The following is an 18,201-nucleotide window of genomic DNA, read 5'->3' as shown; positions in this document are numbered from 1 at the left end:
CTTCAGGTGAAACGATTTCAAGAAGTGAAACTTAGTAATTATAGGAACAACTGGACTCATAAAAAAGAATTTCAAAACCTACCTTGCAAATATACCTGGTGAACCAAGTGCAAGAGAAATTCAAACAATTGTATCTAAATGAGGGGGGGTCAGAACCTTAAAAAGATCTCTTGTTTGAAATATCTGAGATAGTAGGTGAATGTTTGGCATTCAGTAGGATGCTCCATCCCCAGTTTGAAAAAACTGATTGAAAAAAATGGAAAAAAAATAAAGTAATAAATCAACATTTATTTGTACTGAAAGCCCCCCCCCTCTAGTTTTGAGACAATGTATACCACCTGTAAAGGTGCCTGCCCTGGGAGTCAGTTGTGAAGTAAGGGTTACGTAATCACCAAACAAATTTCCACTGAAGCAGTATTGCAAGAATTTCAGGATGACTAGAAACCATGCAAAAATAAGCAGAGAACTCTACCAAATACACCATCTGGTTTCACACCAATTTCAGTACGGACCATGTGTGTATATATACGAAGTGCTTAAATAAGTTTCCAGATTTTTTTGTACAAGCATTTAAAATTGTTGTAAACTCTTGAAAATTCAGTATGTTATTGCTATACATCCTATGAGATAAATGACCAATTTTTATGATTTCAGGTTCAAATGAACAGCTACAGTAGGAATTGGAATACACCCTACTAAAGTCTGATTGTCACAGCTGGTGAATTTCAAAAATCTAATCTAAACATGAGGACACTTAAGAAGAACGATATGCAATAAATTTCTGTTTTAAACTTAGAAAAAATGCGGCAGAAACGTATAGAATGCTTCAGACTGCTTTTGCACCATCTTGCATGAATTTTGAGTGGCATAAGAGATTCAAGGAAAGCAGGGAGTCTGTGAGGGGAGTGATTAAGGAAGTCAACACCAGAGTTGGTTGGCCAAATAAAGAACTGTTGTGTGTCTATAGAGAAAATAAGTGCACAGTTTGATGTCAGTGTGAGAACTGTACATACAATTATTCACAAGAAACTGAATATGTGGAAGATTGCGTGAAGTTTGGGACAATACTCTAATCCACAACTCCATCCGTGTCACAGATTATTTGACCAAGATGAGCGTCTTTGCTACATTTTGTGCATTTCCTCACCCTCCCTATAGTCCACACCTTGCTTCCTGTGACTTTTGGTTATTCCCTAAGCTCAAGGAAAATTTTAGAGGCTGTCGTTATAAGATAATTGAGGAGATGAAAGCAGTTGTGACTAAGGTCTTTGACATGCTCACACAAGAGGACTCCATGAGGCTTTCCAGAAGTTGTTGGAATGGTACAACAAGTGCATTACAGCCGTTGGAAATTAATTCGAAGAGGATTAGTTCATGTGTGTACTGTCAATAAAAGTGCCCATACGAAAAAGGTCTGGAAACTTATTGAAGGCACCTTGTACGTATAGATATATTCACTTTATGTGTAGTTTTATATATATATATATATATATATATATATATATATATATAATGAAGTGGAGAATAACCTGAAATAAAGAAATAGAAATATTTGAGAAATGGGTTATATCCCCAAAGTATTGTGATATTTTGGCATCACACATACAGTTCTAGTGACTGATGAGAAATCTGAAAGTAAGATTTGTTTATATATAAAAAATTTGCTGTATTGGTTTTGTTGAGTTGGCCTTTTTTTCTTGATATGTGGCATCCCAGATCATATGACTATGGGGGTGGCCATCCACGTGATGCAAAATATAAAAGTTCACTTCCTCTTCTCAGGTCTGACTTCTCAGATGATATAGTTTGTCCACCACAATACGCAGTCAGTCCATACTCTCTCTCTAGACCAATTCTGTTGACAGGTTTTATAAGATATCTTTACACATTGATAAGACTGTCATTTAGAATTTTATTATTTAGCACTTTATCCGTTGCATCACTTATTCTGAGTTTGACAAAACTCACTTGAAGATTGCTGGTTACATTATTATGAAAATAACATCCATGATGTGAACAGTCTGAGTAATCAATGATAATTTTAGTTTCAATTTTATTTATTTTTTGTCATAACCAGAGGAATTGTGGGATTTGTTTGAACCTAACATTCACTGTTATGTGCAATTGTATTTTCATCTGCAAAATTTCTTACCAAAACTCTTCATTTATTAAAGGCTAATTTATTTGACAATAAACAGTTTAACCATTCTACCCCTCCAAAAAGCATCCTCCACTTATATCAAACTCCGATACATCTAAAGATGAACTACTGCTGCTATGTCTGGAGAGATGCCACTTAGAGCACTATTTTTTGGCTTGATAGTCAAAAACTGATTCGCTCTCTGGCGGGAAATGATCTCTTCTGTTGTCTTCAAACTCTTTCTCTATTTCCATAAAAGATGCTCAACTGGCCTCCTTCAATCTCTGGTTTCATCTTGTAAAACATTCACAGCAATAACTTGTCTCACTTCCACAACTGCAAAAAAATTTCCTTTCTTCCTCTGTGTCCAACATCAAACAGAATTTCCGCGAACAGAATTTATTCCCAAGCATCTTCATCTGTTGAACATGCAATCATAAGATTGCTTTCCCCGAGAGTCGCATTATGGTCATCTTCAAATCAAAGAATTATAATAAATCATCAAATTTTATTCATTCCATTCATTATTTCAATATATATATATATATATATATATATATATATATATCCACTTAATGTGTAGTTTTTTGTTGGTGTTGGCAAGTCAACAATATCTCATAATATTCACCATTTCACTGACAATCTATTCATTTAATTAACCTTTTTCCCAAAACGGCTTCTGTAAGTATATATATATCGGTTCAGGTTTGAGGTGTTCAAAAGTCAGAACTAATGAAGACAACGAGGTTGTTAAATAGTGCTCAATAAAAAGAGCAAAATATTTTTTTTATTATTTGGGGTAAACAGTTACATATGGTCGCTACAAATAGCAATCTGTTTCAGTCAAAGAGACTTCATCAGGCGACATGGAACCTTTCGACGCCAAAAAGAAAAAAAACTTTTCTTTTTGGCGTCGAGAGATTCCAGGTCGCCTGATGAAGTCTCTTTGACTGAAACAGATAGCTGTTTGTAGTGACCATATGTAAATGTTTATCCCAAATAATAAAATTTTATTATTACATTTTTTTTTTTTATTACATTTTCACCCCAAACAAGGCAAATTGCCACTTTGGTGTAGGGGGCTACTATCAGAGGCAACAACTACTGGGGTACTATGTAGGGATTTGGGCAGCAAGGTGTCGGTTCACGCTACACTTGAACTTCTGCACGTCAATACTGTTGGGGAAGCAGGGACCTGGAATGGAATTCGAGTCTAGCGGTTCTGGGGAAGGAACTATTGGAGTAAAAAGATATAAGATATATATATATGTGTGTGTGTCCATACTTTTTTGTAGTTTATCTTTTGATTCTGGAGTATATTTACCTGAAGATATTTGTGGCTGTATACTATGTCAATGGACAAATATGAAATTCCTGTTATGGAAAAACTACTGTTTAAAACTAAAAAACTTAAAAAAAGCTATAATCACTAACATCGTTAAAACAATATTTGGCTTCTATTTTTTTAAATTTTTTTATATTACTAAATAGCAGGGTTACCAGGCATTGCTCAGGATCCTAACTTTTGTAAAGTATGTAAATTATTAAAAAAAAATAGAGTTGTTAACATTTAGAAAGGAGTTTATTCAAATAAATCCTTATTTATTTGCCTCCACACAAGGGTAAAGTTTTTCGGGGGGGGGGGTCTTCAAGATTTAGACGTTATGGGATGACATCATAATAATGTTTCTTCAGATGAAAGCTAGAGAGATGCATTGGAACATCCAAGCAGTTTCTGGAGACTTTTTTTTATAAGTGGTTACCATCCGCCCAATGAATTGTGAAGGATCAGGACCAAGGATCACTGACAGTTAGACTGAAATAGAAGTGAACTTTATTTGTGCTAGGGATTGTAGCAACCACAACCACTGCTGCATGACACATATGCAAGTGACCAAGCCAGTGCACAAAGTGACATCACAGCGGAGGAAGAGAAGGGAAAGAAAAGAAAAAGGAAATGTACAATATGGTGAGGACAAAGAAAGAAAAACACTCCTGGTGAGATGGATGTGTGGTCCCATGGTTGGCAGCGAGAGACTTTTAAGCTATGTCAAGATGGCAGGGTTTTGTAAACTATATGGCAGACGAGATAAACTAGAAGACTTTTGAAACAAGAGGCAACACATTATTTTGGAAGAACCATGAATAAATACATTTCACTTCAATTGAAAAAGCTGAGTCAGATTTCTTTTTTTGTGTTTGTTTCCTTGTGACTGTCTCAGACACAGTATGTTGGGTCTGAGTGTGAAAATGTAATGACACAGTTTAAAAAGATTAAAAAAAGGTTACACTTGGTGCTTTTTTTAGTTTTGGCAAACTGAACTATGATGATTATAGCGGATTCTGCAATTCTTGTTTAGGGCAAATGGCATTCTATAAGATTTTCATCTTCTAAAAGCATTGTGTGTGAACCCATTTCAATCAATAACCATCATCTTTGAGCCAGCTCAAGAGTTGATACAAACCCAGCAGAATCAAGACTTCATTTGACTACATTAAATGTGGAGTTCCAATGTAGATGAGGAATTATTTTCCATCAGTAATTAAAATCTGAAATTTATTTGGATTGCATACACGGTTAAATTGAAATAGTATCATGACATACTAAAGAATTTTTTATTAAAAAATTTTAATTGCAAGTAGATATTACTATATCTGGTTGCAATTAAAATTCATTTTTTTTTTTTTATTTCTGTTCAAATTTTGAATTGGTTTTGTTTACTGCAAAAGCATTAAAAAAATACACATTAAATTTTATTTTGATATTATTTTTAACATCTCATACTCTGAGTCATAGTCTGAATTTGAAGAGTTTTACTCTATTCTTATCTATTTTTTTCCCCTAATCCTTAAATTTTTCTTCATACTGTAACTTTTTTTCAAACTGAAATCATCCAATTTTTACATAATTCTCATGATATGCAACTTTTTCCTTTTCATCATTTACTAATGTTGAATCAACTAATAACATTTGCTGCTTTTCAATGTGAAAACAATTATTTTTTTCTTTTTCTTGTATAGTAATATCAAATGTAATATTAAATAGGTTTTTCTTATGTATATGGGAATGTATTTCTTTTTAAATCCTGTTATTGGTTAAAAATTAAACAATTTTTTTCTGACGTCAGTGGTTCAATTGTAAGTTTAAATTTTACTTTTGTTTTTTGTTTTTTTTTTAAATATTAATTCTACAGATAAAAAGTTAACAAAAACAAATACTAAAAATCAAATAAGCATTTTGATCTTTTTTTTGAATGATACAAAGAAAAATGTTTAACTTTTTTTTTCTTTCTTTTCTTTAGGATTGGAAAAAATATTGGTTTGTTCTTGATGCAAATTCATTACGATACTTCAAAGATGCAAAAGCTGAAGAAGACAATCTTTTGGATGGCAAAATAGATTTGTCAAAATGTTACTCCATTGAAGAAGCGGATGTCATTCGTAATTATGGCTTCCGTATCAAGGTACGTTCAGTTTAAATAAACATTTAGCATTATGCTGTTCCTCCTCCTTGATCTTGCTTCCTCTGGAGGAGAGAGTTTTTAGGAAATCCTAAATTCACAAATGGTTTCCTGAAATAACATTAAGACTATTGTGAATTAATGAAAGCAGTGATTGCAGGAGATTGACTTACTGGCAAAATAATTTTCCAAAGAAGGACTAAAAAATTAAATATTTTTTTTTATTTTTTTAAATTTGTTTTTTAAGGTTAAAAAAAAACTTCCAAGACACACTCACTCTCTTTATCTCTCTCTCTCTCTCTCTCTCTCTCTCTCTCTCTATATATATATATATATATATATATATATATATATATATATATATATATATATATATATATATATATTTTGTGTACAGAAAGTTGTTAGTTGAGAACTAACAACTTTCTGTACACAAAATATAAGTACGCTCTTAAAATTTGGATTTTCCTTTTAATTGAGCACTCTGCTGGAATTCTTTTTCCAAAAAAAACTAATCATATATATATATATATGTATAAAATGGACTCTTGTCAATTTCAACATATGAGGTTCTGCCACAACAACTAAATTGCTCGAAAATCCACATGATTTGTTTATAGTGGTGAAGGCTTTGTGTAGAACCATCCACACTTTTTGGTATTACTGCTAACCTCGATCAGTGCAGACAACTGCCACAGGACAGAGTATACAGTAGACCGCAGGTTTTTACATCAGAGTTTCCTTCTCCTAGATGCATGACTTAACGAAGACTGGAGTGCATCTCTCCTGGTGAATTAATGTGCCTCTAGATACCAACCTGGGGATTTCAATGACTCGACATGGTACATACAACGCCTTACCTTCCTAAATGGTCATCCATCTGATATTCGCCAGGCTCAACGTTCCTTAACTTCGGTGATCTCGTGAGAACCGGTGTGTCAACATAGTTGTGCCATATACACACACACACACACACACACACACACAAGGTCTTTATCTTCTCCACATTAAATACGCTGGGTAGGGACACGTGGTTGGAAGCAAATATTTTATGATGATCTACATCTCTGAAAGTGTCCTCAATAAAAGCTGAAATGGATACAAGCACAGTATTAGAAACAACCTCAAACTCCTAAAGATTGAGAGTATGTGATTGAAAGAAGATAGCTTAAATAGAACCAAGTGGATAGGGTATGCGAAACACAGTTGTAGGCTTTTTTGATGAACGTTGTCCAAGACATAACCAACTAAAGGGCAGCTCTGCAAAGATTTTGATCACAATCTAAATGTAAACATTAAAACCTGAATATGTAAATTCTGTCAACAGTTACTTGTCTTGATGGTTGGTTATGTAAATTACTCAAAGAAACGTGAAATAGCAACTACCTAAAATATTTTACAAGGACATGGTGAGACGATTAACATGATGTGTAATGAACTCTATAAAAACAACTCTAGGATTAAAGATAAAAAAAAATGGTTGTACACAGAAAATAGATCTAAAAAAAAAAAAAATGGTTTCATAAATGATATGGAAAGTGTGATGTTTGGCTGCAACATGTACTACATATTATGCACAGCGTCAGCTGGTCTAAAAAGTCACCTATGAAGTCATGGACAAGAAAGATTATGCTGGATAAATGTGATGAAGGTAATCATTTGTAGAGATGCAACAATTAATAATCATCATATATGTATATATATATATATATATATGTATGCATACATATGTTGTAGCAATGTAAGTTTCAAATTCCTTGTTGGCAGTGTTGTAGCATTGCAGGCCAGTAATAAGACAAATGCAATGGTATAGTTAACAAAAAATTTAGAGGAAGAAGAATGGCTGCGAAAATAATGATAGTTATCAACAAAGGAATTTATATATTTATCTGAAAATTGATGACTTCACAAAATGGTCCTTTTGGTCCCCCGACAAAGGAAGGATTGGACCTTGTAATTCACTCCTTTTCATCCGTTCACACTTTCCCCAATAACCATGCCTTAGAATTTTAAAAAATTTTGCACAAACATTAGTTATGGTGAAAGTAAATTTTTCACTGGTGGAGGGGACGCTGCATGCTTGGCTTGTTTTTTTTTAAGTTATAAAAAGTACAATTCATCTTTTATGACATTATTATACACTCGATATTTAATGATATCTAATGAATGCTGACTCATAGGTTATTGGTGGTCTAGTATATTATGAAATGCGATAAAAATTTGCAAGAATTTCTTATTTTTAAACATTAAAAATTAAAAGAATAAACAATTTTAATAACTTTATTTTATTTGATAATCATTTTAGTAAGATAATGAACTTTTAACATGGGTAGCTGTAGAATGTTTTAGCTGAATAATAAATTATAAAGTAAAACCTTAGGTTTGATTTCCAAATTAAAGATAAGTTAAAAAATAAATTTGATTTTAAAATGAGATAATTATATATAATGTATTTTCATTTAAATCTAAAATTAGGAAAATATTTCTATTCAAGAAAGAAAAAAAAAAAATTGTATTTTATGTTATAATATCCTAAGGAAGAACCTATTACACTGATAGGATCATATGTAGCCTTCATTCTCCATGATAAACTATTATTGTAGTATGGATGTCTTGATTTATAGGAAGGTTAGCTAACATAAGAAAACTTTGAAGCAAGCTACTAGACAAGACCATACAGAGTGGAATTTGAGGGCAGTTAAATTGTTAGAACTGGTGAAATAGTAAAACACATCTGATATCATGATCAAGAGAAAGTGAGATTAAATCGAGAGAAATATAATGCATGTTCTACAAGTATTTTAATGGTGAATGCTCTGACGAACTGCAAACACTTGTGCCCCCACGATGTAGACACCCTCGACAAACCCGACAGGCAGCTAAATCCCACCCCCACACAGAGATCCCTAGATGTAAAAGATCTTTCTACTCCAGTAGTTTCTTCCCCAGAACCGCTAGACTCTGGAATTCCATTCCAGGTCCCTGCTTCCTTAACTGTACTGACATGCAGAAGTTCAAGTGTAACGTGAACCGACATCTTGCTGCCCAAATCCCAACATAGTACCCCAGCAGTTGCTGCCTCTGATAGTAGCTCCCTACACCAAAGTGGCAATGTGCTTTGTTTCGGGTGAAAATGTAATAAAAAAAAAAAATTTTTTTTAAATCTCCAAATTTAAAGGCAATTTAAAAATTTTATTCACACCATTTTGAATTTAGAAAGAAATTCTAAGTTTGGAAAAGTCTTATTTAGAAATTTTATATATACATCATTCAAACACGGTAGTGTTTGAATATATTGTTAAGTAGCAGTTTTAGTTATTTAGAACTGCTTTAAAGCTTCACAGCTCACTCATTTTTCAACCAAATTTCAAACAATTTTTACTGCTTATAGATCACCTTCTTAGCTATATTGTGAAAAAAAAATTGATAGAAATACGATCAATCTTTCTCTTATATGAATATTTAAAATTGCCATTAAAATAAATTATCAATCTGTAATCCTTTTCTCTACACTGTTATTTTGTCCACACACTGTTGCAGCAAAATAGTGCAACAAGCCATGCAAAAAGAATGTGTACATCTATAGGGTGTTGTAACAAAATGTAGCAAAAAAAACCCAATGAAAACAAAAGTTGTACATGAAAAGACCAAAGAGCCTGTTTAGCAACAGTAAGAACGATATACTAGTTTGGGACAATTAATCGGAATCAAGGGAATTGAAACTTTTTAAGGTATTGGAATCAGAAATTTGTGCCTACTTTCTGATGCCAAAAATGATTCTTGAAATTTATTATTTGGTTTATTTTTGTTTAAAATTTAATTTTCCATTACTGCTACTAAAGATAAAATGGTAAATGTGTATTGGTTTTAAGTTAAAAACAAAATTTAAATGTACAGATCATGTGAAATATTTTTATGTTCACAAAAATATTTCACATGGATTTTTATGCTAACTAAAGAAAAACAACTCTGTAGATAAATATTTAGTGATTTTGAAAGAATCGGAATCTGTAATTGTATCAGAATCCGGAATTTAAAACAGAATTAATGATTGTATCAGAATAGAGAAAAATTTTGGAATTTTTCTATTATTACTATATACATTACTTTTGAATGTAACTGCTGCTAGCTGAAACAACCATCTCTTCATAAAATAAATTGCCTGCTTTAGTGGTCGTATCTTTGTCTATATCAGCAATTGCAATCTTTAGAGATTGGACAATGTTGTGGGTGTGTTTGTTGGTCTTGGCCTCATTCAAGCCCCAGAAGAAATAAGCGGGTTGCAGTCAACCAGTGGTGAGAAACATTGTTTAGCATCTACATCTGGGTTGTCTTGGCTTTGTTTCCTGGAGCAGAATTCTGCTGCAAGATGTAGGTGCGTCCAGCTGCAATTTTGTCCTTTAAGGGTTTCACCATATACCTCAACACCTCCTACTATTTAGTTTACTTTTTACCATACATTGGATTTTGTAACAACACCCTGCACATATATGAAGGTAGGTCCAAAAGTAAGCCTGCTATTTTTTTACCTCAAAAGTTAAAGAGCTATAAAGACGGGAGTGGTACAATTAAAACAAATGACCCTTTGTGCTGGAGAATTTATTTTCCTACATAGCACCATTTTCAATGCACTTTTGTCAGGAATTCAATGATGTATCTCTTCTGATGCACCTCCATGACGGGTTGCTTTCTTAGTCTCACACTGTTAGTATCTGAAACTGGGAGATGAAATTTTCAGATCATAAATGCATAAGTTCAGTAATCATAGCAATGCAATTTGAAATCCTCTCTGATCCATTTGGGTGGAATAAAAAATAGAAGGCATTACCTTTGGAATGCCTCTCATAAATGTGTGTGCATGTTTAAATGGCATGGTATAGTTGTTGCAGACATGAATTGTGGGCTCAGCATGCCAGGTTCAAGTTCTACAAGAACCACTACATCACTTTCACTCATACTCTTAAAAGGTATGAATCCATATATCCTTTATCCAGCTATGGATTAAATTCACAGGTAGACTGAAACTTCAGTTGTACAACAAGTCTAGGAGGAAAACTTTGAAATAACACTAATCTTTGTCTGCTTATCTCGGCATTGTTTCCAATCATCCTGACTTTCTCCTTTGCCATTGGACTTGAACAGTGCTGATTCAGTAAAGACGTGGTTGAAGTTTGTGCAACCCTTGCTTAACCATCAACTTCCTGTGCAGGCACATGGGATATCCATTGACTTTTGAAACTTTTTGTATAACTACCAAATATATCTACTAAGATGTGATGCATCTCAACTAAAATTAACAAAAAATTGGTATAAAAAGGATGACCACTTTTCTGTGATGTGCAGAAGTCTGATATCTGGGATCAACTTTATAATTGTATTCTATAAAGAGTCAAGTATAAATTCTAGTACTGAGAAATATTATGAAAAAGGGAGATAATCTAAATATTGAAGATGAAGAGTGGTAGATCCTCTTACCCTTCCCCTTTCATGCCAGTGCCACCAATGAACTAGGGTGTTCCGTAGACAAGTGTGTAAATATGTAGTAGTTACAACAGTTACTGATATACTGTGAAATATGTAAAGCTACTTTCCAATCTTTAAGACTGATAGGAGATGAGTGCTTAACCTCTATTTTATAGCATTAAGTGGAATTGATGGCCTGAATCACTCCTTGACAGGATACTAGTGTTTTGATGACTAGACTTTCAGCAAGGGTGATACTCATTTCAATATCGAGGAAGCATGTTTGCTTACAGCACAAAGATATTCTTAAATGGGCACCCATCAAACTACTAATCATTCTCAACTTCTCTTAACTACATAAACTGTTGTGCCAATATGATTTAACTATTGATATATTGATGCATACATTTACATTTTTATTTTCGTTTTGGTACTTATCATGAATCCAAAGGATTTCAATACTTTGACACTGAATCCTGATTTAGTCCCAGAATGTCAGAAGTAGTTTACAATTTTGAAAACTCAAAAAAAAAAAAAAGAAAAAAAAATTTTTTTACAAAAGCAGATTATAGAAATCTGATGATAGGTTATCTTTATCTTAGTTACAAAAATTTTCTAGCATCTACAAAATAAAAATGAAATTTGCTCTTGAAAGAAATGGGGATTTTCAAATTGTAAACTTCTTCAGCTATTTCTGGAACTGGTTCAGGATTCTCTATCAAAGTACTGAAATCCTCTGAATACCCATTCATTATAAGTATTTTTTTTTTTTTTTTTTTTTTTTTTTTCAATTTCTTTTTTTGTTTTTTATTTCTATTTTTAATTTTTAATTTTATTTCATTCTTTCTCAGAACCAAAATGGAGAGTACGTTTTGACTGCCATGACATCCGGTCTTCGAAAGAACTGGATGCAAGCCATAAAAGTATGTGTTGATATGCTAAATTGGAAAGAACCTACTAGAGGCATCAGGCGGCATCATTCCGATATAAATCCAGGAAATGTTAATAAGGCATTAAAGGTTCATGAAATCGCTAATAGCAGTAGCAGTTCCAGTTACTTCAAATCATTTGATTCCGATTCTGTAAATAGCAAAGACAACGTGGATGTTGTCGATTTTACGCCGTCATCCAAGAGCCAAAAGTCTCCAGGCAGTGGCACTAGCACCATGGGCAGTGGTATTAATTGGCTCGCCCCAATTGGTCGTTATGTGGAAGGCAGTGATAACGCCCTCCTCAGTGGTGATCTGCACAAGAAGAAAACCGACAGGACAGAAACCCGTTACTTGCCTCATCGAACAAAGTCCCCAAGTGCCCGGGTCAAAGATAAGACTCGTTCCAAGCTGCCAAAGCTTTTATCCCCACCCCCTGAAACTGAGCAGCCAGGTTATAATATTGACTCGTCTTATTCGGCTCATATTGAATCTGGTTCTTCTGAGGAATATGATCATTCATCTGGTTTGGTAAGTGATTCGGATTTTTAGATTGAGCATCTTTTTCAGCAAGCTGCGATCAACGTCATCTTTCTTCTTCCATTTTTGGTTAGGATTCATCTCTTAGAAACTAATGTATTAAAAAAAAATTTTTTTTTAATTATAAATTTCAAAACAAGATGAACATACCAAATTATTAATCTAAAACTGTACAAATATTCTGAATTTCAATTTCTTGTTTGAACTCCTTAATCTTGATCCTTAAATTTTATGCATTTTCTAGAATCAAAATCATGTCATCAATTTTGATCAAAATTTGAATAAATATTCTAAACATAAGATTTACTAGCATTACTATATCCAATCCAATTTCTACTGTACACTCTTTAACCCTTATCCTCGAGTGGCCTCAAGGCCTTGATAAGTGGTGATGCCTATGTAAAAAAAAAAAAAAATATGTTGATTTTAATATTAGTAAAGGGACCTCAGTCATGCAAAATTGTTCTATTTTTGGAGAATTAAATTTATCTGCCATGGGACGAGTATTCTAGTTTGTCTCTGGAAATACATTTACTGTTGTTGTAGAGTACTATGTCTGTCAAATTCATCTCTAAATTGTAAATCTTGCCAGTACCAACATCATTCTCTTCAATTATGTTCCACCATTTTCTTATAATTGCAATTCTTTAAACCTGTTATTAGTTCAGTTGTTTTTCTTTGGACACATTCCAATGTTAATTTTATATCCCAATTTTCATGTCTAGCAAATGGTGCCCAGGATTAGATTCTAGATTATAGATGAAATCTTTTTAAATATTCTAGCAATTATATTTGCTTCCTGTGAAACAAATTTCCTAATCATCCAAGCAAATATTTTATTAGCCTTTAAAAAAAATACAGGTTGGTCCAAAAAAAATGTAACCATTTGTGATAAAATAAGTTATTATTGAAAGGAAAACTTGGCCTTTTTTTAATTTTTTTTTTTTATTATAACCCTGACTTACAAACATGTAAGCTTTGTGTGACATAAGTGTTTTCCCTGTATATCACCTCGGTAGCATGTGCTCAATCCAAGCCCTTTGGTGTTAAAACACTGTGGCTAATCAGCCATTAAAGTTTTTAATGAGTCTGTCCAACACGTCACGAGGAATTCTCATAAATTCTGTTAAAATGCTATTCTTGAGTACAGCAATAGTTTAGGGGACTGTTAGCATAGACAAACAGAATAATCCAATGGGAATTATGTCTGTTGAATGTGCAGGCTAAGGCTGGTCTGTATAATGAGGTTCATCTATATCCAGGGAGGGAGGTATCTATGTGATGTATTGAAGCAATATGGTGTTGCTTCATCTTACTGATAAATCACAGTACTCATCTCCATCTTCATGATTAATTTTTATAGAAATGATTAAGTGCATATATTTTTTGAGGTTACCTCATATTTTCGATCCCATCACCATGGTTCCAGTCATTGAAACCAGAAAATATACAAATACAGCTCACTGACTGACTGTTTCATTTTTCAGCATATCTTGGTCAAAACATTAATGATCCTCGGTCCCAATACTTTGATTCATATGAGATATTGAAAGAATAATAGCTACTTATAGAAATGAACCCTAAATGACTGCTTGAATTTTCTATTGCATCTCTCTAGATATCGTCTGAGATAACACAACATCCATTATGTTATCCAGCAACATTTAAGTCTTGAAGAAAAAAAGACATTGTTCTCATGTGGAGGAAAGTAAATATTATTGAACTATTGTTCATTACTGAGTCAATGTTTCATGAATTTTGCCTTGAACAAAAAACAAACAATTTAATCACTACCTTTCTTCCACATTCCAGCTTCATGAAATATAAGAATAGAACTTTTGTAAAACTAATATACTCACTTCATTATTAATACTTATACATATTAACTTATTTCTTTCTATGTTTATTTTGTATTTTTAACATCATACGATTTATGTAACAACAAAAATATAACACTGGGTCACTCTGAAGAAAGTAAACCAATTCAAATTCTGTAAAACTTTAATCTTATTAAAGAATAGAAAATTAAGTTTAAGATTCTATTTCCAAATAGTTAACATTCTCCTTCCTGGTTAAACAAAATGTCTGCTAAGACTTTTCTAAAGTAATTTTTTTTTACTAAGTTAGTTTTTTCATTATTTAATTCTACTTTGAGTATGGCCATATTAACAAGATATCCGTTTCGGTAAGTTTTTTATTTCATGTTTAAAGTTATGATACATACCTTTGCTTACCTATAATATTTTTTGTTTCTTTTTCCCTTTAACACATTATAGAATTACTCCTGTATGTCAATTTTCAGCTGAGAATGTCTTCATTGCATGTACTTTTCTTTATAAAACTGAACCATGGGTTTCGCTAGTCATAAATCTCCAAAAACAGCAAATGTAACTCATTAAACAGCAAATATGAGTTCATATTTTTTATAATTTTAATAGTTTATAATTTATAAAACTAGATGTTGAAAATATTAATACTTTCTCTCCGATAGAAAAAGAGAAATAGGAAAAAATTGCTGATGAAAAAATGGAATAAGTTGCAATATTTTATTTAATTGTTCAGGCTAGTATATCGAGCTTTTTATTATCTCGATAGGTTCTAATTTTAAGATAATACTAGACTACCCGTGACCCGTTGGGTCGGTATGTTATATTAGCTATGGAATTAATATATGAGCGTGACACTTGTGACGTAAAGAAAATAGTTTTTTGTGACTTAACAGAAACATTTCTATGAAAGTATATTAAAATGAACAAAAGAATATAGATTTCTATGAGTCGTTCTATTTATAATTGTTTATTTTTGAAAAAAAACAAAAAGCTTAGCCATTGAATTATAAGTGGTTTACCATACTTATAGGTAAATGTGTACTGAACAGATACCATGATACTTCAAATTAAATTCAAATTTTGAAATATCTTTTAATTTAAACGTGAAAAAAAAAAAAAACAATTGGGATGCTGAAAATGTACACAGTAAAACAATGTTTTATTATCACGTTGATTATTTATTTGTAACCCAAATTAAAAGAAAACATTTTCGGGGTTATTTATGTTGGTAGTGTAGAAGAAAATGTATGAATGTTTTTTAAGAAAGGTGTATTAAAAAAAATGGAGAATAAATTAAAACAAAAAATTGAAGACGGTGGGTAAATCGCCATTGTAAAATGCTTTTATGGTTGTCAACAGGTTAAAGTAGATTTATTTGTAAGTAAATTGCGTTAAAATAACTTAAACGTAATATGGAAGTGAACGATGTAAACAAAATGCAGAAAGTATTAACAATTGTCTATTTGGATGATTTAAACGTGAAAAAAAAAAAAAAAATTGGAACGCTGAAAACGTACACAGTAAAACAATACGTTTTATTGTGTTGATTATTTGTTTATATACACATGCGTAACCAGAAATCGTAAACCAGATGTTGGGTTACAACACCCGTTATGTCATTTGAGTTTTATAATTATATAGATTTATATTTGCAATTTTATATATATATATATATATATATATATATATTCTCAATAAATTTTGTAAGCAATATTGTTATAATTGATGGAAAATATCCGTCAATTGTAACAATATTGTTTACAAAATTCATTGAGAAAATAATATATATATGTGTTATCCATAGATACTGTTTTGCTGTATCACAGCTCTTCATATATATATATATATATATATATGTATATGAAATAAAATGGAGGTGGAAGGACCTGAATACTCAACGTTTCGCCCAATTTATGCGGGCTTCTTCAAGAGGGATGGTCATTGACGAGAGAGTCGGAGGATTGGGGCTATATATAATGATGGGGGAGAGCAGCATGTTTTCCTTATGTAAATTAGATGTCATATATACATATATATATACATTTTATGAGAGAAAATTAATTAGAGTAAACTAGTGTGGTGGATTACGTCTAAAAGTTAAAATATCGTAGAGATTAAAAAAAAATCCCTCTTGAAGAAGCCCGCATAAATCGGGCGAAACGTTGAGTATTCAGGTGCTTCCACCTCCATTTTATTTCATATCGTCGGATTTAATCCAGCTCAACAATCATATATATATATATATATATATATATAAAGCTGAATGTCTGTGTGTGTATCTGGTCACGAATAGGCTCCTGGATGGTTGACTATTTTAAAAAACTGATTGCATATAATGATGGAAAATGTATCGAAACACAGGAATGGGTATGTTTGATCTGGAAGAACGATGGTTCATTAAAATTGTGGGGTCTGCGTTCGCGCCTGGTTCACAAAGTATGGAAATAAAAAATTAAAAAATAAAAAGTTTACAAGTGTTTTTGATATAGATGTACATAAGAATACTTTGATAAGTATGTTTTAACTTAAATAGGGATGGTATAATAAAATTGTGGGGGTCTGCATTCGCGCATAGCCTCCATAGAATGGAAATAGGCACAAACTTTAATAAAAACTTTTCATATCTATCTGCATAAGTATACTTTGATAATTATGTTTCAGTTTGAAGAAATATGGTATAATAAAATTATGGGGTGTTCGTTCGCACCTGACCTCCATAGAATGGAAATATGTCACAAAGTTTAACAAGGTTTTTTATATAGATCCACAGAATATTGTGATAAGTGTTTCAGTGTGAACATGTATGGTATAATAATTATGGGGTTTATCTATTTTATTTTTACTTTCATCATATTTTGCTTTGGTTTTGATACCCTCAAATTCAAAGCTATCTCTTTACAACCCTTCCTTTTCATAACCTATCATACTTTCATAAATCAGTGTCCATTTTCTGTAGGCTGTTTTTGAACCCAGTCAACGACGGGTACTTTTGCTAGTATATATATATATATATATATATATATATATATATATATATATATATATGATCTTAACATTGGAACCTATTGAGAAAATAAAAAGCTGAATATACTAGATTGAACAATTAAACAAATATTGTAATCTATTCAATTTTATGTTTTCATCATCTATTTTTGCTATTTCTTTTTCTCTCTCTGAGAGAGAAAGTACAGTAAAACCCCAGGATATGGCATCAAAAATTAGTAACAAAATACAGTACAATATATAATACACATGTATATGATCAAATAACATTATAAATAACACCATAAGGCGGAGCAAATACCGTAACCAGGGCCCGGAAAAACATTGTATTCCATATAGTAACCTGAAAAAACATGATTCTAGAGTCACCATATCCTGCGGTTCTACTGTATTGATATATATATATATATATAGAGAGAGAGAGAGAGAGAGATTGTTTGAGACATTTATTGATTTTTATTTTTATCTTCCATTTCAGAATAATTTGAAATATTTAATAGTAATATACAATAGATAGCTGTTTTTGTGTAATATTAATGGGTTTCAGAGATGGAAATCATGAATAGGTGGATAACATCAGAACATCAAAAGATATTGATCTGCACTGGATTAAAAAAAATTCCAAAATATTAGCTACAGCTCAATGTTCCGTGAAGGCTGGAGAATTGAGATGAAGATGTGGAAACATAGTAAACATTTTTACTGTATCCGCACAATAAAAATCGTCAAGAAAACTGCTAAAAGTCGTATCAGAAGATCCCAACTAAGCAATGCAAAGCTTGTCGTTTGAATGGCAACTAGGAGTAAAGTGCTCAATAAGGATATTTGCTACTCCA

The 18,201-nt window shown here is 32.1% G+C and overlaps 1 protein-coding gene across 10 annotated transcripts in view; it reads left to right on the top strand.

The window, feature by feature from the left end:
• The window catches only part of LOC145297575 (uncharacterized), a 362,397-nt gene that overhangs the window by 266,167 nt on the left and 78,029 nt on the right, over window positions 1-18,201 (top strand). For 6 of the 10 annotated variants that reach the window (XM_080143592.1, XM_080143595.1, XM_080143594.1 and 3 more), the window contains 2 exons: window positions 5,443-5,604; window positions 11,916-12,524. The exons of the other annotated variants lie outside the window; for them this stretch is intronic. In XM_080143592.1, the coding sequence (XP_079999718.1) occupies window positions 5,443-5,604; window positions 11,916-12,524 (771 nt within the window). The remainder of the gene's footprint in view (window positions 1-5,442; window positions 5,605-11,915; window positions 12,525-18,201) is intronic. 10 annotated transcript variants of the gene reach the window in all.

Source organism: Euprymna scolopes, chromosome 18, assembly GCF_053919585.1.
Source record: "Euprymna scolopes isolate OS-2025 chromosome 18, ASM5391958v1, whole genome shotgun sequence".
Classification (NCBI taxonomy): domain Eukaryota; kingdom Metazoa; phylum Mollusca; class Cephalopoda; order Sepiida; family Sepiolidae; genus Euprymna; species Euprymna scolopes.
This window is presented reverse-complemented; position numbering and strand designations above follow the sequence as displayed.